This window comes from Mustela lutreola, chromosome 1, assembly GCF_030435805.1.
Source record: "Mustela lutreola isolate mMusLut2 chromosome 1, mMusLut2.pri, whole genome shotgun sequence".
NCBI classification, from domain to species: domain Eukaryota; kingdom Metazoa; phylum Chordata; class Mammalia; order Carnivora; family Mustelidae; genus Mustela; species Mustela lutreola.
In genome coordinates, this window is record NC_081290.1 from 66015001 (window position 1) to 66039802 (window position 24802).

A 24802-nucleotide genomic window follows, 5' to 3' on the forward strand; every position below is an offset into this window, starting at 1 on the left:
GAATGAGAGGATGTGCTCTAGAGAGATCTGTTGGAAAGGTGGGGCAGGGGAGATCTCACAGTAGCTGGAGGCCCGGAAGCTCACCCATGTGATTTGGAGCAGAGCCCCAGCAGGGGTGGGGAGCAAGCAGTATACATAACTACTGGGGGGATTCAGACCAGGGAACGGCCAGGGCAAGGCCCTGAGGCTGGAGGCTCAGTCAGGAGGCTGGATGGGAGGAGCCGGATGGATGGCAGAGGAGGTAAAGGACAGCTTGGCTGGACGTGCTCCCAAGTTCACGACACAAGGCAGCCCTGGCCTCCGACCCAGTCTGGCCCCGTGGCCTCCCTACAGAAACGGTTGGGGTGGGGTGTGCTGACCCCCAGGTGGGGGTGGCCTGTGCTTCCAGGGAGCCGGCTATAATGGGTGGACAAGCGGGAGGCAGAACGCGCAGAACTTGGATCTGAACCGCAACTTCCCTGACCTGACGTCTGAGTACTACCGGCTGGCTGAGTCCCGCAGCGTGCGCAGTGACCACATCCCCATCCCGCAGCACTACTGGTGGGGTAAGGTAGGAGCCGTCCCCAAGCCTGCCCCCCACTCACCGTCCTGCGTTCAAGGGGTCTCTCGTTATTCCGGGACCACAGGCCCAGTCTCCCCAGGGCAGGAGAGTCTGAGCCTCTGAGTCTCTGCTTCCTGCCTGGGACATGGGGTTGTTGGGGTTCAGAGAAGACGTCTGGAAAACACCCTGGGCCTGGCGGGTACTCAGAGATGGCTCCCTGGGCAGACTGCCTAGAGGAAGTGATGGCCCGGGGTGGTGGGGAAGTGAGTCTCAGGCAGGGGTGTGGGCCAGTGGGAGAGGCTGGTGGCATCTGAAGGGATTCTTGAGGGCTGGGTGGGGGCCGAGTCAGGGCCTTGTAGCAGGGAGGGTGGGCCCAGAGATGGCTGGAGGCAACCAGCAGGGGTGTGTCTGGTCTTGACCATGGCCTTGCCCGTGCTGTGCAGGTGGCGCCCGAGACCAAAGCAATAATGAAGTGGATGCGGACCACCCCGTTTGTGCTCTCAGCTAGCCTCCATGGGGGCGACCTTGTGGTGTCCTACCCCTTTGACTTCTCCAAGCACCCCCAGGAAGAAAAGATGTTTTCTCCCACGCCCGATGAGAAGGTGAGAGGGGGCGGGCCTGCTGTGTGTGCAGGGGAGGCTACAGGGGGAGCGGGGCCCAGTGGCCTAGGCGCTGGCCTGGCCTTGTCCCTTTTCAAGCTCAGTGAGACGCACGCAGTCACAGAAGCAGTAGGAGCCTTCCAGGCCCAGCTCTAAAGGTTCTTCCTCCAGGAAGCCTTCCAGGCATCTGGGAGCATCTCATCCTTCCTTGGGCCACGCCCCACCTTCCATCTGTGTCCCCAACTGGGAGCCCCTGGGGTGAGAACCTTAGCCCAGTGCCCTCCCTGCTGGCACAGGGAGAGGGTGGGGTTCCAGGCGAGGCCGGCAGAGGGCAGTGCTGCAGCATGCATGGTGTCCACCTGACCCTGGCCGCCTCAGGGCTTCTCCAGGGCCTTGCAGGTTTGCTGAGGGTCCCCAGGGCCAGACTAGCTCCATGGGAACCCAGCTGCCACAGGATCGGAGAAGAAATTCTGACCCTGGAGTTCCCTTGGGTCTGAAGAGGTCTTTGCCCTGTTCAGGCCTCAGTTTCCCTCACTGGTCAGACCAGCAGGGCAGGGGATGTGATCATGGCGAGATCCTTCTCCACCCCATTATTCCCTTAGGGACTGGCTGCCTGCAGTACCCCCCCACCCCCGCCCAATACCCCGCCCTGACTGGGCTCCTCCCCAAGCCTGATCCTGGAGCTCACGCAGGCTGGTCTTCTGGGAGGTGGGAGTTGATCACTTTCCATCTTGGCTTGGAAAGGTCCTCGCTCTCTGCTCAGTCACCTAGCAGGCCCACCCCTGTGTCCCAGGGCTGATGGGGAGCCAGGCCTGCTCTCTGCTTTGGGGCAGGGCGGGGAGCAGGGGGCTCTGGGGACAAGTGCCCATTCCCCTCCCTCAGCCACGCAGGTCAGCTCAGCCTCCCCCTGCTCCCCACACCCTGTACTGCTGGCCTGTGTCAAGCAGGACTGGCCCTCGCACGGAGGGTCCTGGTCCAGGTCAGGAGGCAGAGCCAGAAGCGGGCTGGACTGGGATGGAGGGTTGCCAGGAGACGAGGGACGGGATGGGGTGTATCTCTGTGTGCGCACGCAGGTGTGCAGGGTGAAGCCCCAGCCCAGCCCTGGCCTTCAGTAGGGCTGCCCTAGAGGAGAAGGTGATTTCCCACAGGCACTCAGCAGGGACCAGGAGGCGGAACAGGGACAGCAGGCAGAGGGCTCTGCCTCCAGGACAGCGGGGAAGGCAACTCCTGGGTCCCCCGGGCTGCTTGCTCCTGTGCCCCTTCCTCCTTGCACTGCTTCACCCCTTCCCTCCCTCCCCACCACACGCCCCTGCAGCTAGCATAGTCCATGCTCAGAGCCCAGCACATGCCCCAGGCTGGGTGGTGTCCCCTGTGGGCCTGCCCCTGACTACTATGCTGTCAGAGGGCAGGGCCGACAGTGGGACATGGCCCGTGTCCCCTCAGCAGCAGGAGCCCTTGGTGCCAGGCCCAGTGTCTGAATCTGGAGGCAGATGCGTGAAGATGTCCTGGCGGGGGCGGGGGGGGGGAGTTCGCCTCAATGAGTCCCACCAGAGTCAGAAAACCCAGAGTCCTCCCCACCAGCCATCAATCACGGATCGATCACTCTCAGGCTCACAGCCAGCAGTGGTCTCTGTGGAAACCAGGGTCCCAGGAGGGGGCCTGCGGGGCAGGGGCGTGGGAGGAGGGGCTGGCCAGGGTGTCCCACGTCTCTTCTCCCAAACTCTCGTGGTGCCCTGTGGAGAAGAGCCAGCACCTTTTGGTGGTATTCGGGCCATCTATTCCCCTATACCTGTCCCTTCTGCCAAAATCTTTCTCCCAAGCTCAGTTCAAGCTCTGACCTCCCCCTTAAACCCTCCCCACCCAGCCCACTGCCAGCTAGAAGGAGCGAGAGCGTCAGCGGGGTCCCAGGCAGCAGAGCTGGGCAAGCCAGTCCTCCCCGTGGCCTCTGGCTTGAGCTCCTGCAGAGAAAGTCCCCCCATCCCCCTGCCCCCTAGCTCATTTACAGCAAGCTGTTCTCCTGGCATCCTTGTCCTGCACCTGCCTGCCGGGTCAGGCCTGTTCCCAATGGGGCCTGTGGCTTGTATGTCCCTGGGATCCCACTGGAGAGACCCTTGCTCTGGCCTGACCCCACCCGCCCAGCCTGCCACTTTTTGCAGAGGGGTCCCCGGCCAGGACAGACTTCTCCCAGGGTCGCGGGGCTCTGGCAAGCATAGTCCGCTAGGCCCCATTATCCACATGACCCCAGCTTAGGAGCTGCAACCTGAGCAGACCCCGTGTCCGGTGCTGGGACACAGGCATAGGGCGACCAGTGCCCCTGCCTGGTGTGGGGGCAGCATGGGGGGAGGACTGCTCTGGGGGCAGGCAGGGGCCATGGATGCACTCAGATGCACCCCTCCACCCACCACAGTGGACGCTGCACACGTGTGGTGACAGGTGGGGGCTCCCACAGGCACAGGTTGTGCCCCGGGGAACATTGGGTGATGGTTATCATAGAGTAGTCAGTGGTGACGTCGTGAAAATGAGGCCTGCCCCAGTCTCTTGCCTATCCCAAGGCTTGCCCTCTGTAGGAAGGCCTGGGAAGTTGCAAAGCTGACCTCGGGGAGCCCTGCCTGCGTTCCTTCAGTGCACCCCCTTCCTGGGAGAAAGCCCACCCTCCCCAGCCAGGTGGGCAGGGGCTTCACAATGTGCCAGGTTCCCATGAGCTCTGGCTCTTGTGCCTCCAGGCCTTTGCATGTGCTGTGCCATCTGCGAGGATACCACCCCCCTTCCTTCCTCAACCCATTGGCCTCAGCGTTTAGGGTGTCTTGCAGGGCACCCCACCTTCTGGCCTTGGTCTCATGAGAAACCTATCCCTTGGTCTCCCTTCCAGATGTTCAAGTTGCTGGCCAGGGCCTATGCTGATGTGCACCCCATGATGATGGACAGGTCGGAGAACAGGTGTGGTGGCAACTTCCTGAAGAGGGGCAGCATCATCAATGGGGCAGACTGGTACAGCTTCACTGGAGGTGCGGGCAGAGTGGGGGCTGGGCTGGGGTGGGGGTGGGGAGGGACTGGGCAGGAGGAGGGAGGAGAGAGTGGAGGGAAGGAGGCAGTGAGAAGGGAGGGGGAGGTTGGGAGGGGCTGAGGTGGAATGGGTAGGGGAGGGGTTTGGGAGAGTGGCGGGGAGATAGAGGTTGCCTGCATCTCCTCTCCACAGCTCTTTCTGGGAGCCGGATTCTGGGAGTTCTGGAAGGTGGGGGAGGGGCATAGGGGCATCACAGCCCTGTGAGGGCGTGGTCTGGCTTCAATTCTGCTGCTGTCTTGAGGTTCTAGGTGACAGGTGTGGCAGAGTTCTATGCCAGCCCCCATGCCCATTCTGCTGGGAACTTCGTGAGCTCTGACCTTGTGTGACCCTACTTGTGACCAATTTTTCCCACCCCTTGGTGGTGTAAGAGGGGTGCTGGAGGGAATGAAGGACTCCAGTGAAACCTGAATTTCAGATAAATCATGAAGCATTTTTGGTACTGTATAAGTACGTCCCAAATACTCCATGGGATATACTTACACTAAAACTCTATTTATTGTTTTTTCTGAAGTTCCACGTTAACCGGGTGTCCGGGTAGACATCACACGAAGCAAAGCGGGGTGCGTGAGACCCTGTGTGTCCTGAGAGCACCTGCTGGGCCAGGCCCACCTGCTCCTATCCTCTGCCCCTCCCCCCATCCTGGCGTGACACTCAGTATTTGGGACATTTGGCAGATGAGGAAACCGGGCTTTGGCAAGACAAGGGCCTGTCGGCATCCGTGCCACAGGTGGTGGGGCTGTGGGCAGAGAGGACAACCCCTTCAGCTCCTGCACTGAAGCCAGCTCACACCCCTGCTTGGCCACCTTGCCCCTACTGCCCTGAGATGGCCCTGAGTGGGCCTTTCCCAGGAGCACAGGGCACCTTTTCTCTGTCCTAGAGCCCAGGTGCCTGGGTCCCTGACTCTGAGTCTTGAGCATAACCCCATGTCCAGGGTCTGCAAGGGACCCAAGAGATGGGTCTGAGCCTAGGAGAGCAGCTGGACTCGTGGACACAGGGGCACAGACCCAGGGAAGACACAGGGGCCAGTGGCCAAGGACAGGGGGCCGCATGGATTGGAGCCTGGATGAAGGTTAAGTTGGTTGCAGCTGCTGCAGACTTCTGAAGGGCAGGGGTGGCTTCTGCTCCCAATAGCAGATGGACAGAAGAGGCAGGAGTGGGTGCGTGGTTGAGAGCCTCTCTGTGTGGCTGGATTGGCTGGTTGTCCAGCTTTACCAAGCCTGTGCTCTCCCCAGAAGTGGGGGCTGGGGACCTTCCTCCCCGGGCTATTCTTGGGCCTGGCTAGGCACATGGACACTGTTGTCACCCGGGTCCAGGCCAGGAGCAGGCCAGGCGCCTGGCTCGGCAGGCTCATTTCTTACCCACCGAGGGGCACACAGGATGGAGCGTAAGCCTGAGCACTTAGGTGCCAGAACGCACTTTGGATTCAAAGTGCAACTCCAACCCTGCCCCTTTCCCCCTTGAGATCTGGGTCAGAGCTGCCAGCGCCCTGTGCCTCAGTCTGTTCATCTCTAAAGTGGGGATAAGGGCAGTAGCCTCCCACGCACCAGGCCGGAAGTGGGGAGTGGCGAGCGCGTGGATGTTGAACATGGGCACATGGGTGTCGAGAGTGCAGGTGCGTGGGTGTCGAGCGCATGCACGTGGATGTTGAGAGTGTGGGTGTGCGAGTGTCGAGGGCGGGCACGTGGGTGTCGAGTGCAAGCACGTGAATGTCCAGAGTGTGGGCACGTGGGTGTCGAGTGTGGGCGCATGGATGTCCAGAGCATGGGCTCACGCTCAGGCCACCCCCTGTGCCTCAGGCATGTCTGACTTCAACTACCTGCACAGCAACTGCTTTGAGATCACGGTGGAGCTGGGCTGCGTAAAGTTCCCCCCAGAGGAGGCCCTCTACACGCTCTGGCAGCACAACAAGGAGCCGCTCCTGAACTTCATGGAGACGGTGAGCCAACTCCCACCCACCGGCTTAGCTCCGCCAGCCAGCGAGGCCTGGCCTGGGGGGGGGGAGACTGCAGGCACAACTGCCCCTCACTTGTTTATCCGCTAGCCCTCTGGCTGTCCACTGGCTGCCTCCTGTCAGCCAGCCCTGGGGGCACTTGGGACTTCCAGGGCCATGCATTGGGGCCCTAGGATAGTGAGGCTTTCATGGCCTAAAGGGATAGCACCGGACTGGGAGGAGGCAGGGACCAAGGCAGCCCAGGGATGGCACCTGACCCAGCCTCGGAGATCATAGGTGCTTCCTGGAGGAGGTGACAACCGGGCTGCATTGTGAAGAAGTAGGGGAACGAGGCAATGAGAGAGCTCAGGCAGGGGGACGGCATGGGAGGGTCCCCAGGCCACAGCGAGGAGTGTGGACACAGGAGTGGACTGTGCACTGGGTGACAGGCTGGCCTCAGGTGCTGCTCTGGGTGGCAGGGCCAGGAGCATGTCTGCCCCTCAGGCTCAGAGGCACTGGCTGCTGGGGGAGGGGTGAGGCAGGGGGAGGGAGGGCTAAATGCTGTCTGTGGGGGGCCACGTTCATCCAGAAGTAGGTGGTGGTGCTCAGCAGAAGCCAAGCGGAACGTGTCTAGAACAATCATCAGTGGATCCCAGAGGCGGTCCCCCAGCAGCTGGTCAACCGTGTCCTGTGCTCTCCCAGTCCTGCCTGCTGGCCTGGCTCACAGCTGAGGGGCGTGGTGGGGTGGGTGTCAGAGGGCAGTAACCCCGTGGGTCAGGCACACGGCAGAGGGGGGGAGGGAGGGCAGAACCCAGTGTAGTTTTGCAGACGCCTCAGTGACTTTTCTTCTGTGCACTCTCAAGACTCAGGTGACTTACACATTGGCACCATGTTCCCAGGAGGAGCAGGCCCTGAGGGAGACACAGGGTTGACCGAAGAGGACGGTGAGGGGATGTACATGCATAACAAGGGACACTTGGCACTCCTACCTATGGCATTCAGTCCTGACACCAGTCCTGGGTGTTTGAAGGGGCTGCCCCATTTTGTGAGGTGAGGGACAGGTGCCTGGGAAGGATGGCACTGGCCTGGGGCTCCTCGGTCACGTGTGGGCTCCCCAGCCTGGCTCTCAGCGGCCAGAAGAAAACCAGAGGAGGAGACAGAGGGTCAGACAGCACAGCGCCTGCCCAGGGTTGCCCAGAAACTGTCCAGAGCTTATACTCGGATCTGCCTGCCCTGAACCTCAGTCATGTCAATGAATCCTTTCTAGAAAGATCAGGGACCTTCCTCTAGGCAAGAACCAAGCAGAGCCTTCTGGATCCGCGGCTGCTACTGTAGAACAGAAAGCAAAGCCCAGATAAGAGCTGGACATTTTTAGTGTTGTTCGAGTTTCTGTTTTATGGCTGAGCCCAAGACCTCTCTCGGCTTGGGGCAGGTCACCCTTCAGTAATAGGTCTGGGCTAGACCCCTCGCTCATTTCATTTTATGGCTGTCTGGTGGAAATTAGTTTTAAGGAGCCTTAAGTGGGACTGGGATTGCTCTGTGGATATTGTATGTGAGGTCTTAGGGTATGAAGATTTAGTAATGAGCTCGGAAGGGTGGCAGGTCTGTCATGCAGCCGGGCGTGGCGGGACCCTGAGGACGACGCCCCAGGAAGGCCGTGCTGGGTCTTCTGATAAGGATCGAGGCTGTCATGGCCCATGGAGGCCTTCCTCACAGTGATGCTGACCAGGCCTCGGGTGGGTGTCTGCTTCTCCCAGGGGCGGGAGGGGAGGGGAGGGGCGTACACACCACGTCTCTGTCCCTGCCGGAGGGCTCCTGGTGCCTGGGTGGGCCAGAAGGTGACTCCTCAGCCCGAAGGTGACTCGCTTAGCCTGCTCAAGCTGACATGAACTGACACCCTACTATGTGTCTGGTCTGTGCTCTAGGCTGAGGAGAGGAGGACAGATCGTAACATTACAGTGAGATCAGGGCTGGGAGCGTGGAAGCCTGGCACTGGGGACCCCGGAGGAAGGCCCTGATGTGACCGGTTATCAAGGAGGGCTTCTTGGAAGAAGAGGAACGTGGGGGAGAGGAATTGGCTGGTTCCGAACAAAGGAGGGACAGGATGGGGGTGGGGGCTGGAGGCCTGGAGTGGTCATGCAGGTGTGGGGGGCAGCCTCCTGGGAGAGAAGGGTAGGGTCTCGCTGCCCTCCTACTCAGTCCCCTTGGCCTCATTTGACATAACCTGTGGGCCCTAAGTTGTTTGCAGTCCTATAGAACAAGGGTGGGTTGGCTTATTTATTGTCGACATTTTTAGGAGGAGTGTGAACAGGCCCAGGCCGCTCTAATGGGGACCTGCATGGGGTGTAGCTTCCTCACCAGAAGGCATTCACTCGAACGTGTGGCTTGGGGACCAGTCTGTACAGATGGTGGGCAGGTCCCGCATCCCGGCTCTGCCATGGGCCTTCACGGGTGTGGATGCACGTTCCCCAGCAACACCAGCGGCTCATTTTACAGATGGGGGGAGACAGTGCTGAGATGCAGGGTAACTTGTCCAAGACCAAACAGCGGTAGGTGCCCTGGCTGGGACCGACACGAGGGCCTGTGTCCTCATGGTGCCCGCACTCAGGAAGGAGTATCCGCACTAACCCACTCTGCATGTGAAAGGGGAGCTGAGATGAGCTCCAGATTTCTCTGCTCAGCACCCCTGGCCCAGGAGAGTTGGTCAGTGGACCCTCGAGCAGAACTGCAGGGTCAGGCGTGAACCCAGAGCGGGGCTCTGAGGACAGACGGACAGGAGCTGGCTGGGCTAGGCTGCTCTGTCCTCTGGAGAGCACACACCATATACCCATGCCCTCCCTCTCCTCTTTTTCAGGTGCACCGGGGCATCAAAGGTGTGGTGATGGACAAATTCGGCAAGCCGGTCAAAAACGCCCGGATTGTGGTCAAGGGCATCCGCCATGACATCACCACAGGTGAGCCCCTTTTTGGGGGCCTGAGCTGTGGTGGCTGGCTCCCTCGGGCAAGCTGTCCCTTGTCCCGGTGCCCCAAGAGGCTGCTCCACTCTGCCTTCATGGGTTTTGAGGGATGAATAGGAGTTTGGCTGAGGAAGCGGGTGGAAAGAGTGCTCCAGGCCAGGACAGAGGCAAGTGCAAATCTGGGGTCCACTTGCCCTCCAGGCTGATGCCCCTTGGGCCTGCACGTCTCGGCACCCCAAGCCCGAATGGGAACCTCTGTCTGAGAATTGCTTCTGTTCTGTGTGTTCGCAGCCCCAGATGGTGACTATTGGAGACTGCTGCCTCCGGGGTCCCACATCGTCATAGCTCAGGCACCCGGCTACTCCAAGGTCATCAAGAAGGTCACCATCCCTGCCCGGATGAAGAGGGCCGGCCGCGTGGACTTCATTCTTCAGCCTCTGGGCACCAGACCCAAGCAGCTCCTCCTCGGGCCACGGAGAAGTGGGTCTGGGCTCCGAGACCCACCAGGAGGTGCCAGCCGGTATGGGGAGCCGGAGGAACCTGGCCAGGAGCCCCTCGGGGGGCGGAGGCAGCCCTCTGTGGGCGGGAGCAAGCCGTGGTGGTGGTCTTACTTCACGTCCCTGAGTGAGCATAAGCCTCGCTGGCTTCTCAAGTACTAGCTGCCAACCACCCCCCCACACCCCCTGCCCAGAGGCTCCAGGCTCTTGACTTTGTCTTCCGAAGACACCCTGTAAAGCTGTTTCTGTTTTATTAAAGTCACTTTATACACTGTCGGCCGTGGTGAGAGACTTGGGGCGTGAGGCATGCTGACCTCATCCGCCTGGATGGTCCCAAGGGCAGGTGCCCCTGTTGTCCCACAGGCGGTCTGGAGGGGGCTGGAGCCCGAGGCCTTGAAGCAGGAGGGGTCCTCTGCCTTACTGAGGGGGACACCGAGTCTCCTGAGGAGGTGGCCCACGGTGGAGGGGAGTGCAGGGCCAACCAGGAGCAGAGAGTTTGCGAGTCTGTGGAGGTGGGATGCGAAAGAGGAAGGTCGGGAGAGCCTGTCTGTGAGGAGCGGAGGCTGGGCAGCAGGTGACCTTAAGGGCAAGGGAGCTGTTGAGAGCTCTGGGACCGTAGCATCACCCAAGGGTCACCCTTGGAGGCTCCCAGGCTTTGATGGAGTCCTAACTCCATCAAAGGAAGCATCTCCCTTGTCTCCTTTCTCATCCTTACGATGCCACCAACTCAGGTCCCGAGACCCACCGCCAGGCCCCCAGGACTGCTCCTGGTCCATCTCTCTATGGTCAGGCAGGTATGGGGGGTTGTAGGATCTCAGGGAGGCACACAGGGAGGCACACAGCCCTGGAGGCTGGACACCCAAGGTCAAGGTGTGGATGGGGGTGGTTCTCTCGAGACTCCAAGGAAGGATCCTTGGCTCATAGACAGCCGGTTCTCCCTGCATCCTCGAGCCATCTTCTGTCTATGCCTGTCTGCCTTTCTGTCCCCCTTTCCCACTCATAAGGGCACCCATCCCATCAGATCCGGGCTACTCTAATGGCTTCATCTTAGTTCGATCACTTCTAGGAAGACCCCTGTCTCCACATACAGTCAGGGTCACAGATGCTGGAGGTGAATTCGACATATACCTTCTGGGGGAACGCAGTTGAACTCGTCACAGAAGGTTTGTCTGGAATGCGGCAGCTTTCTGGCTGCTCCCGGCTATGCCACTAGACTCCCCCATGTGGGGCAGGGGGGACTCCCACGTGAGCTGTGCTGCCTTGACCCCTGCTGAACACCACCATGATCCCCACCCCATATCAGCATATCTGATGGCTGCCCCTGGCTGGTGTCATCTCAGGAAGCTTCAAGGGCAAGCCAAGAGAAGCAGGTGTGCGCCCAGCCTCAGGGGGGCTCTCCGGAGCCCTCTGCGGGGCTCTGCTCTATGGAGCAGGGGCACGGGCATCCTCACATCCTCAGTCTGCTCTGGACATGGTGGGTCACAAAGCTGGCATGTAGATATCGGTCCTGATCTGGAGTGTTCATCAGACATCCTCCTGGCTCTTGATCCCACCTCTGCCCCATGTTCAGTGGTCTTGAAGGTCAGCATGTATTTGGTTCCACTGTGTCCCAGGTCTACATGGAACAGACTGTTCTTCCTGCCTTACAGTTGTGGGTGCATCCCAGAGAGTTTGCGCAGCTAGCCTGGGACCTCGGAGTGTGTTGCTGGCTGTTGAGTCCCTCCTGCAGGAGGGCTGTGTGAGGCTCCTGCTGTCCGCAGCCGTCTGGAGAAGACCCTAGAGTGGGCTTGAAGGCCAAGAGCTCAGTGGGCCATCCTTTTCATTCTCAGAACAGAGGCTTGGGCCCTGGAGACACGGTGGGGGATGGCCAGGATGAGGAGAGAGGTGACAGGAGAGGTGTGAGGGTGGCTGTGGGCAGTGGGAGGGTCAGATGGGGACAGGATGGGCTCCCTATTTCCGACCAGCTAGAGACCATTTTGGTAGCTCCTATGATCTCTTCTTTGGATGGAACTTAGGACTGACCCCCATATGGAGGAGATGAAAAGCAGGGAGCCACCTGCTGGGTTCACCGTGAGACTGAAGAGGATGTCAGAACAGTGGGGCTTGGGATTCAGTGAGAAGCGGGGACCCCCCAGGGCCTGCCATGCTGCTCTCCTCCAGGGGGCCGGCTCTCTGCACAGTGGCAGGACGGGGTTCCAAAGGGAGCATGCTGGCACGGACATCATTAGGAAAGAGCTGGCTGTTGAATGGGGAGGTAGGGTAAGGGAAGGTGGCCCAGTGTTGCTCTCAGATAACCCCGCGGAGAACAGGAGGACAAACAGCATCATGAGCCATAGCAGAAGTAGCAAAAGGCAAAACCAACCAACCAACCAATTCACAGCGAGGAAGACAGAATGAAAGCACGAGAACATGGAAGGAATAAAATGCAGACCGCCAGCCACACACATGAGCTAAATCCTCTGCTAGGAACGCAGAGACCACCGCATCTCACACACACACACATACACACACACACACACACACGGCTGTGTGTACTTTAGGAAAGCATGCTTGAAAGCAAGTGACACAGGACGTGAGGTGAAACCGAGAAATGCAGACACCAGGGTGATGAGGGCTTCACCTGTAGCAGAGGACATGGGCCTGAGGCTCAAATACAGGAAATGGAAGAGAAAGACAGAGGAGCAAACAATTTACGACTAAGATAAAATAACAAGTCTGTGCTAGGCACTAATCAACTTAGCGGCTGACGATGTAAAGCCACGTCATTTAAAAATACAAGCGGAATTCCGATAGGAAATGTGATGTGTTGTTTTCAGAATCAGACTGGTCCCATGGCTCAGCCAGTTGGCCGGGTTTTGGAGAAATGGAGTCCCTGAACCAGCAAACTCAGTTTAATGAGTGTGTGCGAGGCATTGCTTACTTCAGGTGGAGAGTCTCGTCCTTCCCAAGACCTGCTGAGCATTTATAAAAATTGATAATGTGCTGCATCTCAAAGAACACCCTAAGCAGATTTAAAAGGTGGAGATTCTCTCTGACCATGGCCTAGACAAACTATAAGTAATTAAGGAAAAATTGACAGCTCCTCCGGCCCCCCCTTAAAAGTCCCCTGAACCATTTAGATTTAGCTATATGGCAGAACCAACATGGGATGGGTTAACATGGTGGGCTAGGCATGGCCAGACAGCAGGATGTTTTAGGAGACCCCAAGCTCCACCCACTTGCTGATCCACCATCCTGGGGTGAGCCCTCCCCTCAATGCGGCCCACCCCTGTCACTTCTGGCTAGAGCTCAGTCACATGGGTAGGTGTGCCTCAAAGAATGCTGGGAGTTGTAGTTTTTGTCCTGGGTGGGAGGGCATTCCCTGAAAATGGGGGGCTCCCTAAGTTATCATCGCAAAAGGGGAGGATGGATTTTGAAAGACAAAGAGATTCTGCATGACATTGCTGGAGTGGAAAAGAAAGAGGCTAACCAGGGAGAGGAGATGAGGATAGGTCCTCATGGTGGCTGGTATGTACCCAGAAGCAGGTGAGGCAGGTACACAGCCACTGACCGGGGCAGAAAGAGAAGCAAGGAACTGACCCATTACCTTTTATAAAGTCCACAAGTTAAGAAGAGGAGACTGTTAGAGACAAAAATGAAAGTCAATAAATAGCAAACGGACCAAAACAAAGTATTATTAAGCCCCAAGACGGGTTCTTTATTTTGTTAACAGATTTTATTTATTTATTTGAGAGAGAGGGAGACAGAGAGAGAGCGAGAGAGACTGAGCATGACCAGGGGGAGCAGCAGGCTCCCTCTTGAGCAGGAAGCCTGACGTGGGACTCTATCTCAGGACCCTGAGATCATGAGCTGAGCTGAAAGCTGCTGCCTAACAGACTGAGCCACCCAGGGACCCCAGAGCTGGTTCTTTAAAATGACCAAAGGAAGAGACAAATCTCTTATAAACCCGATTAGTAAACAAAGAAAGCACACAAAATAAATATGAGACAAGAGACTCAACTAAAAACTGGAGGAGATTTAAAAATATCTTTAAAAGAATTTTGTTTTATTATTTTTTTTAAAGATTTTATTTATTTATTTATTTATTTGATAGAAAGAGAGAGAGAGAGAGAGAGACATTGAGAGAAGGAGCATAAGCACAAGCAGGGGGAGTGAGAGGGGGAGAAGCAGGCTGCCCTCGGAGCAGGGAACTCGATGTGGGACTCAATCCCAGGATCCCAGAATCATGACCTGAGCTGAAGGCAGACGCTCAACGAGTGAGCCACCCAGGCTCCCCTTTAAAATAATTTTAAATGAATTCTACGGCCATAAAATTGAAGGCCTAGAGGAAAAGAGGTAGTTCCCCAGAAAAACTAAATTCAATATATAAGATAGAAAAATGCAAATGTGTATGATGAAAATTAAACATGAAGGAAACTGCTTACTTGGAGAGACCTTGTGTGCCCCAGAATGGATGTGCCACTGTTGCCAAGCAGAGGGAGGCTGCTGGGTGCCTGCTGACGGGACGGAAGGGGCCTTTCCGGGTGATGGGAATATTCTGAAATCAGACAGTGGTGATGGCCGTGTGGCTCTGTGAGTCTGCTGGAACCCAGTGAATTGTGTACTTTAAGATGCTTAAAATGGCAAATTTGATGTTATGTAAATTTTACGTCAATTTAAAAAAAAAAAAAAACAGGTCAGAAAGAAGGCTCGGTAGAAGGAGCGCCCACGGCTGAGTTGAGGGACCTCAGGTGTGGGTCTGCGGGGACCTCAGGGCAGAGGATTTCCAGGCTACAGGTGTGTGGTTATGAGCGCCTGGAGCCCCTCATCTGTCCGCAGTGGCGGGATGCTGTCACACTTCCCTGGGCTCAGCCTCCCCTCATCTGTGGTCCCTGTGGACACACACGTGAGCTGCACAAGGTCTGCCATCCACCCAGCTCACCACAACGCAGCACAAAGGTCCTTGTGAAGTCCTCGGTGCTCCGTGGACGAGTGAGGAAGAGTGAATGGTGAGGAAGGGGACGAGTGAAGTGGGCCTCTGATCTGGGTGGTATGCAAGTGGCAGGCTTGTCAAGGACGGGAGTGTGGAGTAGCCAGTGTGGCTGGAGATGAGGGTGTCCCCGGCTGCCCCCCAAGAAGCCACGACCATCCCAATACTTCTTTTCATGTCAAAGCGCTTCCTTCAATGGGACCCCTCCCTTCTTTCAACTGTCCCTTGGCTGTGGCCCTCTGAGGCCACCTTGCCAGGTGTCACCCTTCCCCATGACAGCTCTTGTGGGCTCATGACTGTCCTCTCTGCTAAACGAGTGTGACCCTTCCTCCCACGCAGTTCGGCCACACAAGGGCAGACAAGAGAAGCCATTTGGGCCCAGCCTCCATGTCCCATCACACATTAAACCATAAACCACTTTCAAATGATTTTATGAGAGTCGTGTTTTTCCTTCCATTTTCGTATCCAAATCTAATCTTTTGAGAACCTAGTCCCTTCTGACTCACATCATATGGGCTTTCATCAATAATAATATACGATCAATTACTCAAATGTAATTGATTAGATGAGAGGACCGTATTTTCTCCTGGTTATTTTGCGTCTGATTGGACATAAAGCACAGCAGTTCCTGTGTGATGGGGCCTTGCCCTTTGGCTGTGGACTATCTTTACCTTTTAGCTGAGATTAAATTTATACACCATTTTCTAATGTCGGCTTAAGAAAAATCCAAAAGGGCACTTTGTATGCCAACCCTAGAAGATGACAGCATCCCAGGGCGTGATAAGCAGCCCGGGAGGTGGATTAGTGGCTGAAATTGCCTTCTTAGTTGGCTCTGAGCCTCGTTCGTCTTTATTTGGCCATACAGATAATTTTTGTCATCAGAAAGTTGAGTCCCATAAATCCAATATCGCCTGCCCAATTCAATAAAGAGACCCAGGGCCTGTTGCAGCCGGTCTGCGTCTCTCAGCCAAGACCCAACTGCGCCATTTGACCAAGACAGCAGGATGTCGATGTTTTTTCGCAGGGCAGGGGCACCGCCAGCCTCACTGTGCGCTGGCCATCCGGGCCTCGGGTGCCCCCTGGGCTGTGCTTCTCTCCACACAGGCAGAGCAGATCCCTGAGAGCTCTATTGTGCTGGGCCGGTGCGGGGAGCTCGGGGGCGATCTGCAGGCTGGCCATGTGCGCCCCCAGGGTGGGACTCCTGGAGAATATTTGGTAGGGAGAAGAGGCCTTTGAAACTTCCGCCTGTCCTTCAGGACCCTGTGCACCTTCTGTGCTGTCCCATAGCTTCACCAGCATCCAGTCAGAACCAGCCTCTCTTCCCCTGGGACCTCCGTTCTGCTCCTGTCTCAGAGGAGAGCTGGGAAGCACAGTGCCAATGCAGGCAGCATCCTCAGGCATGGCCCCGCCTTCTTACCACCTAGGGGGCAGGGTCTGGGAGTTTGCCTTATTACAAAGTAACACCTCAGCTTACTACTGGCACCAGACATGAGACTCCTGGGTCAGAAACAAGGAAGTCCCCAACTCCGGGCCCAGCAAACACTAATGATGATGCTGGTTTTGGTCCTCTTGTCCCTGCGTCCTTGGGGTGACTGAGAGGGGGACCCCATACCTACAGTCGTTGGCTTCGCTGGCCAGGAATGCCAGGCTGGGAGCCTAGGGCTCGATGTCCCCTGGGGGACAATGTCACCACATCCCCCAAGGCTGCTGGGGGACTTGGCCTGGGTACAGAGGCCAGTGGGTTGCAGTCCTCATGGATCAGGAGGGAGGGCAGGGCTGCTTTGGGCCTGCCCATTCCCCACCCCTGCCACCTGGCATCCCCACCCAGGCTTTCCTGCTCATTAAGTCACAGAGCCCTTCATTGCCAGCCAGGTAGAAATGGGCCAGTCTGGTCCCTCCTGGTCTTGCATAACAGGGCCTGCTTGGGTCGGCCTCCCCAGGGGCCTCTGGGCACCATCTTCCCAATGACCTCTCTGCTGCTTCTGTCTCCCTTGTGACTTTTCTTCTTGTCATCTACTCTTCTGTGCTGGGACCCAGCACACTTCCCACCTCTCTCCCTTGAGGGAGGGTCACCCCCAGGGCTACGAGTGTCACATGGAGGAGCCCTGCCAGCCATGAAGGCTTCTTCACCTTCCCTCCTGGGCTGTGGATGTTTGGCACCTGAGTGGGCTGACCTTGCCCTGATGCAGGCTTTTGTTTCCTGCACTGGTGGCCCCTGTGGGGGGCACGGTCTTGAGTCCTTTAAGGAATAACAAGGGAAACGCAGCACACCAGCATGTGCACACACTCGGAGCTCTGCTTTGGCAGCACCCTTACAGCCTCAGTGCTCCTCTGCCTGGGACACTTAGTAGGTCTAGCGGTTAGCTGAAGGTTGAATTATTGAGTCGACTCTCAGGTTCTTACCCAACTAGTCATCGTGAGAAGCCACTACAAGAGCCTATGAGAAGGTCTGAGGAGCCATCTGACTCTCAACAGAGACCATTCAAGAAACATAAGATGCTATCTTTAGGCCTTGTTCTGGGTCCAGAGGCTCAGGCTGTCCTTCTCCATCTGGGCTCTGGGAGACTCACCTCTAGGAAGCCAACTTCGCAGCTCCCTCTGGAGAGGACTCATTTCCTTAAAAGACATTTCTAAACACTTACCACCCTACTCCCCTCCCCAGGCCTCTAGAGAGAAAGGAGGGATGGTGAACACCTGTCCAAAGATGAGAAAATGAGGGATCCCTCTGCGTCACTGGCCCCACGGTAGTGGGTGCCTGGGGGCATCTTGGGGACAGAGGAGGAGCATGGGAGACAGATGGGAGATCATTGGTGGTCGACAGCAGCAGACCCCCATACCACACCCCTGCCTTTGCCTTTCCAGGGATCCTATGGTGACAAGGGGAGGTGAGGCCAAGGGGGTCTGTCGCCACGAGCCACAGCTCGTAGTTTCCAGGTGCAGCCGTTTTCTGCATTCAACTTACCCCATAAGCGACAGGCAGGCATGTGGGCATTTGCTGTGGGCTTGCAGGTGTCCACACTCAGATTGTCGCTGTCTGCCAGAGGACTTGGAGAGACCACTGTGGGAAATCCCAGCCTGACCCAGTACCTGCTGCCCCTGGGTCTTGGCCCCTCACTGTGCCATGCAGCCTGTGACCAGCTTGTGAAAGGGAACACCCCTCCCCCCCACTGGCTTTCATTAGAGCTTCCTTTAATCCAGCCTGCCTGGCCCCCTTCCTCAGGCTGGGGGATTTCTATGGCTCCTGGTAGGGGTGGGAATAGTGTGTGAGCAGAGTTGGGGTGGGGGAGTAGGTGGAGGAGGGAATAGGAAGAGGGGGGAGTAGGTGAGGCTTCAACCCATTCTCAACACTGGCAATCTCAGAATCAGGAAATATGGGATGCTGAAAAACAGAAAGTTAGGTATCACACAATGCCAAAGAGACCTGCCGGGTTGTGGGGTCTGTATTAGTTTCTCATGGCTGTCTCAACAAAACCAACAGGAGGCTTAATGACACAGACATCCTCTCTCTCTGTCTGGAGGCTAGAAGGCTGAGAACAAGGGCGGGCAGAGCTGCATTCCCCAAGAAGGCTCTAGGGGAGGATCCTCCCCACCTTTCGAGCTCCTGGTGGCCCCTTGTGGTCTTCCCTCTCTGTTTCTTCTTAGAAAGGCGCCAGTCCTACTGGACTCAGGGCCCACCCTGCTCCAGTGTGACCTCATTCTAACCACATCTGCAGCAACCCTACGCCCCCTACTCTGTCTGGGACTTCTGCACCCTGAAGTCTGTCTGTTGTCTGTCTGCTGTCACCCCAAGATGGAGGCTTCCCCGGACGTTCCCAAGGATGCCGGCACACTGCAGGAAGAGAAACACCCAATGAAGCAGCCATGCTGGGTCAGAGTGGAGGGGCTGGCAGGGCTCCTGGGGTCCTGCTGAATGAGAAGCCTTGTGATGGACAGAGGACATGTCTCCATCTGACTCAGACCCCTGAGTGGGAATCCAGCTTCCTCACCTCTAACTCAAGCAGTTGTGGCAAGTTACTTAAACTCTCTCCAGCCTCCAGTTACTCATCTGGAAAATGGGACGATGAGAAAATGCTCCTTCACTGGGTTAAATGCAGGAAAGTGTGGACAGTCTTTAACAGTGATCTGGGGCACTGGGGCCCAGGTGCCTTCTGTGAGTGTGGGCATATGGAACATATCTTTTCCCCAGGACCTGGGGCCCAGTGGCACCGTGCAGCCTGAGGTCTTATCCTATCATGCTAGTAGACATCCAATCCTGGACAGAGGCAGGATCCAGCTCACTCTTGGGATATTCCCCTCATCTATGTATTCCAGCCCCAGATCTTTGGCGACCTAGATGGGACAGTGCCTGGGAGCATGGACAGGTACCCATGCCCACCGAGTCCCCACAAAGGTGACTGCTGTTGGACCCTACCGTGGGCTGAATTGTGCCTTCCCCAAAAGTCCCAAAAGGATCTGTGAATGTGGCCTTATTTGGAATAGAGTCTTTGTAGATGTGGTCAAGCTTGGAAAAGGTCCCACTGGAGGAGGGTGGGCCCTAATCCAATGACTGGTGTCCTTCGAGAAAGAAGACAAGACATACATACGTGGTTGAGAGAAAGGCCACGGGACGCTGGAGGCAAGGACTCAGTGATGTGGCCATCAGGAAGCAGATGACCTCCAGCCCGGCCAGAAGCTGCGGGACAAGTGGAAGGTTTCTACCTAGAGTCATCACAGGGAGCGAGAAGACCCTGTCCTTGCTTTGATTTTGGACTCTTGGCTTCCAGGACAGGGAATAAGAGACCCTTCAGTCGACGGTGGTAAATTGCAGACATCACAGGACATGAGGGCAGACCTTGACTGAGGGCTGGCCAGGCTTCCATCCCACTTCTGCAGCTGCAGGTGGTTTAAGGAGAAAAGAATTGGGGAGTTATCCCTCAGGAGCTGAGGAGCATCGAGTCTCGCTGTGGGGGTGGGGTGCACTTTGTGAGGGAAGTGAAGGAACATCCCTCCCGACAGCAGCCCCCACCCTGCGTGCCCCGAGGGCGGTGGGCATGCATAATTTGTTTGCTTTGCAATTCTCTCCCCTCAGTGGAGACAAATTGGTTTGTACATGGAAATGGGCTGTCACTGGGGGGCGGCTGTCTCGTTAGAGGACAGGATTTGCCAGGCATGGGCAGGGCTGCTGGGGCACAGCCGGAAGTGGGGCAGGGGGACATGCCCTGGTAAGCCCTTTTGGGGGCAGAACATGGCTCCCAGACCTTGCTCGTCCAGCATCTGGTTAGACCCTCAGGGTCCAGCTGTACACCAGTTTGCTGGGCATCTCTGAGCGAGAGCCCCGGGGAGCCACAGGAACCAGAGCAGACCCCAAGGCAGTGGCCAAAAGTTAGCATGAGGACCACTCCATAACTGTGGGATGGGTAAGGCATTGTTTAGCGAATAACGGAAAACAGCCTAAAACCCCCCAAAATTAACATCCAGCAGAGGAGGACAATGGCAACAGTGTGCGGTGGCTACGCGGGGCTGTGTGGAGACACCTGCCCTCAGGGCAGCCCAGACTCAGGGCCACCTCCCCTCTGCCCCAGCGGGTCTGTCCCTGCTGTCAGAGGCAGCAGGATGCCCTTTCATTGGGCCTGTTTGAGGGTGACACCGCAGGAACACATCATGCGGAAAGCCCAGACAGACTTAGAAGATCCACGCCATGTGGCGTTGGCACCGGGCTCTGGACCCTCATGCCCGGCCTTCTCAGAGACTGTGGCACAGGAGCAAGGGTTTAGGGCTGGGCAAGGTTCCGAGCCGCATACCAATCCCTCCATCTATGGTTTTTAGGTGGGGGGTGTCACCTGGAGAAGCTTGAATTCTCTGAATCTTTCCCTGGGGTCAGAGAAATGGGTGAAACGGAAAGCAGATGATTAATAACTGCATTCAGCGAGTATTTAATGAGGACCTACTATGTGCTCATTGTTGGGGATAAGGTGCTAAGCATGATCTGCAGCAGGGGAGGGATCTGTGGTCCCGGTGTGGCTCATGTCAAAGGCTTCTCCCCCCCAACAACTGTCCTACCCCTAGAGACCACCCCCCCTTACAGGCGACGTGGGACCAGCTCTCCTGGCTCGACTCCATCTCAACTCCCATGACTCAGGGGAGAGGCTCCCAGTGCAGCTTCTCCTGTCTTTCTCGGCCCCGTGGGATCCGACCTCGTCCAACCATGCTCAGAGTTTGGAAGAGGCATTTGGGATGGAGGGCACTCTGATTTGCTCCAGAATCAAACACCGCCCTGGTCTGGCCCAATTCAAACATAAAACATTGCAGGAGGAGCAGAGAGGTTTCGGAGCCTTTGGCCTACCACCCCGCATGTGCTGGAATCCTAGCCCACAGCCCTGCCCTGAGCAGGCACCCCCGGACAGAAGGAAGGCAGGAAGCTCCCACTACCGGTTATGACCCCCCGTCTGGCTTGGCAGAGAAGCGGTCCCAAGCGAGTGATGGCAGAGAAGTCTGAACAGAGAGTGCAGCGGCCGCCGTCGCCCCAGAATCAGGGGTCAGGCAGTCTCCAGGCCAAACCCACGTTGCCAGAATTAATATGTAAGATAAACAGCCCGTGGAGGCACTGATCAAATTCTCCAGGCCTGGGTCAAAGGTCTGCTTTGGAGGTGTGAGAAAAGGTTTAGGGAGGACCGAGGTCAAATATGTGCAGCCAGACAGGCTGACCATGGGCTGGCCATTGCCTCCGCCCCTGGCAGGCGGCTCAGGGGGGCCCCACTTGGGGGAGGTGGTGCAGTCAGAGTGGACTCATTACTTGGAAAGACCAAGAAAGTTGTTTGCTGCTGCTCTCGGCTGCCCGAGCACATCAGCGTCAGCCTGTGCCTGGGCCCCCAGGGCCCCGGGGCCCCGCTGCTTCCCGACCCACCGGCTCCAGAGCCTCTGCAGTTCTGGGGGAGAAGGAGGCCCAATCACTGGTGGGTGGAGGGGCAGGGTGGGGCCACATCCTTGACAGGTGGCCTCCAGCCTGTGACGGGGAGCTCACTACCTCACAGGGCATTTTAGAGAACACCAGTCCTCCGTGGCACCCTGGGTTTTCATGATTTTCCCCTCTGAGAAAGCCTTTTTCCCACATGTGGCCAGAGCCCCAGGCCTCTACCATAACCAGACAGGGCCAGGCTGGGGGTGTCTATCCCCAGTTTACAGCGGAAGGCCTTGGTCCTGTCACCTGCATTGGGGTTCCACCCCCTGGTCTATGATGAGGAGCGTGTGGCCTGGCTTCCCTGGCAGGGGGGCAGGAAGGCACCCCGTGGGACCTCTCCTCTTGACTCTCAGTGTGTCCAGAAATGTAAATTACTCCGATTCCTCGTCTTCGCCTCAGCCCTGGTAACCGCTGTTTACCATCCTCGTGGCTGGCAGGGTTGCTTTTGCTCACGGGGCCCTTGAAACACTGGGGAGATGGGAGTTAGCAGCAGGCCTGTGTGCTCCGCGTGAGCTATGGACTCATTTCACCTAGAAATGAACAAGACAAAAGAAATATATTAAGTGAAGAATTCATCTCAGTGTTTTCACCAAGGAACGTACCCCCAGGGGCGATGACAAAGAAAAACCCCTCAGCTGGAGAATGTCCGCCCGGGCTTCCTCCCGGACACCTGCCTAGGAGTCCCCTGTGTGACTTCAGCTAGCCTTTGAGCATCCATCTGGCAGTCCTCTCCTGGCTCATTTGCAAATCTGTGTCTCCAAGTGTCATGCTGGACACTGAGGAAAAGGTGACCATTCAGATGCAGGGACAGTGTGGTTGTCAGGAAGGACAGGAGAAAAGTGCTATGACAGATGTCAGTATGAGATGCAGGTACTTGAAGAAAGAGGGAGTGAGCCCATAGGCCTGGGCTGGGGTGGGGGACTCAAGGAGGGCTTCCCAGAGGAGGAGGCATAGCGTGGTTATTGAAGGCACCACAGAGCTCCTCAGGAACCAGTGGGGGAAGGGCACTGGGGAGAAGCTGCCGAGGTGTGAAATGCAGTCCCTGGGGGTCCCATCTGAGAAGAAAATGGCCCTGCCTGGCTCAGCCTGCATGGCCAGGCTTTCTCCTTCATTACCAAAACATGTGCCTTGTACCATGGAGAAGCGAGCCCCTGAGGCATCCCATGGAACAAAGGGACCCTTAGTTGAGGAAGTTTGGGAGATGATCTCAGAGATACCCAGTGCTCTTTATCCTGTTAAAGGCTCTGAGAAGTCCTGCAGTAAGGACACCAGCTCCCTCTCACCCAGTGATCTCCACCCAGTGACCACGGAGCCCCTTCTTGCCCACTGCAGAGGGAACCCTGGGAGATGGGCCTTTGGCAGATCACTGTCCCCAGCAGCAGGGGCAGGAATGCACGGGACTTGTGGAGGGCTCACACACTGGCTTGGACGCTCCCCAGCTGTGTCAACCCGCCTGAGCTCCTCTGAGTCTCAGGGGCAGGGGGAGATGAATGGGGGCCCGGAGCTGGCACTCGGACACCCTGAGACCTGAGTGTGTCCCCGGCCTGTGTCACCGGTCTCAGAGAGGCCTGGGGTCCTGCCCAAGGTGAGAAATGGCCGGGGTCACGCCCAGCACTGACCCTCAGCAGTGCCTGGGGCCCGATACCCTGCCTCCCGGCCCTCCCCGCACACTTCAAAGCCAGCTGCCTACTGGCCACAAGCGGCCGGGCAGGAATGCCTCCTGACCACTGACCAGAACACTCCCCAGCCTCCAGCCTGCACCGCAGCTGCCCAAATAGGAAGCAGACTTCCTCCACACACACATTTCTACCGGATTAAAACCCAAAAGGGCAGCTCTCGGGGAACAAAGGCTTAAATAAGACACAGCCTCCCAAGAACATGGAGGCAGGAAGGGGTGCCTAATTCTTTCCAGGGCACCTCCAGGCTGCGTGTGGGTCTGGGATGGAGGCCCGTGGGAGGGGGTGCTGCTAAAGCAGGGGATGGGCCCCGAGGCCTCCCCAGAGCTGAGCGCTGGGGGTCTGGGCCCTGCAGACCAGCACAGCCTTTCCTGGGAGGCTGGCATTCATTAGCCTGCAGTGGGCAATATTGCTCCCACCTTACAGATGGGGAAATCGAGGTCAGGAAGGCCAGTGGCCTTTCTGCAGGTCACATTTTGGGGAAAGAGACTAACCCGAAAGTACTCTCCCTAGCTTGGCAGTCTCGGAGTCAGGGAAGCAGGCCTGAGTCAGAGCTGGGGAGTTTCTGGATTCCTCAGGCCAGGCCTTCTGGAATCATCACTCGAGTCTGTCTTTGCTGAGAGCATCTGGATCAGGCCAGCCCACCCTCTCTCTTGCTCGCATGATTTCTGAGGCTCTGTGTCCTCCTTCTAAAGGGGACTCAGAGCTGGCTTTCAGGATGTGGGGGAGCAGGAGACCTCTGCAGGACGAGCCCCCTTCTACAGGACAAACCCCCTCTGTAGGATGAGCCCTTTGAGAACAGGAGGAGGGAACCCAGTGTGTCAGAAAGGAACCATGGTGAAGGCTGTCAGCTTTGTGTTCGCCCATGGCCAATCTACAAGGTCAAGCACAAGTCCCTGACCCCGACCAGCCTCTGAGTGGGGATGGCCCCAAGGATTCAGGGGGACTCTCCAATCAGCTCGGGGCGGGGTGTGGCAGGTTGGGGTTCCCCACACACAGAGAAGGAGGGAGCTGTGGTTCCACGGTGTGAGTGCGCCAGGCCTCCAGCACCCCGGCGCCCCCCGCCATGGGCATCCTTCCTCACCCTCTGGGCTCCTCACGTGCCCATCCCCCACCTCCCTCTTGGGCAACAGGAGCCGTCCTGATGCCCCAGGAGAGCAGACCCCCACGCAGCGCATTCCAACCAGCAGTGGTCCTCGTGGAACATCCCGGCCGACAGCCATGCAGGGCCTGTGTTCACCAGAGGGCAGGGCCACCACCCACGCACTTTGTGGTGCCAGGGCCTTGGGGTGCCCCAAACCACTGCTTCCTCTGGGGTGAGGGTCACAAAGGTCCACAGGATGGGCCTTCCTCACCTCCGAACTCCCGGGCAGGGTGCTCTATGGGGGGCTTGGTCCCAGCTGAGAGGACCGTGACAGCAGGGTCCCTTTTCTCTTCCTCTCTCTCCTCCCACAGGAGTCTGCTGAACATCTCCTGGGTGCCAGCAGGTTAAGAAAAGGCCAGCAGGAAGCCCAGGTCGAGGGAGGGACAAGCCACACATATGAGCTCATGCCTGGCCCTACTAGGTGTCCCGGGTAAGACTGTGCGCAGGGGTCTGACTGGACAGCAGGGCTTGGCGGGAGAAGGAGTCTG

General features: G+C 57.5%; 1 protein-coding gene across 3 annotated transcripts in view; it reads left to right on the forward strand.

Moving 5' to 3' along the window:
• CPZ (carboxypeptidase Z) overlaps positions 1–9864 on the forward strand; it is a 22527-nt gene extending 12663 nt beyond the window's left edge. For all 3 annotated transcript variants that reach the window (XM_059166231.1, XM_059166238.1, XM_059166248.1), the window contains exons 6-11: positions 389–550; positions 985–1143; positions 4010–4145; positions 6001–6140; positions 8989–9088; positions 9383–9864. In XM_059166231.1, the coding sequence (XP_059022214.1) occupies positions 389–550; positions 985–1143; positions 4010–4145; positions 6001–6140; positions 8989–9088; positions 9383–9750 (1065 nt within the window). In that variant the 3' untranslated portion in view covers positions 9751–9864. The remainder of the gene's footprint in view (positions 1–388; positions 551–984; positions 1144–4009; positions 4146–6000; positions 6141–8988; positions 9089–9382) is intronic.
• The last annotated feature ends 14938 nt before the right edge of the window (positions 9865–24802 follow it).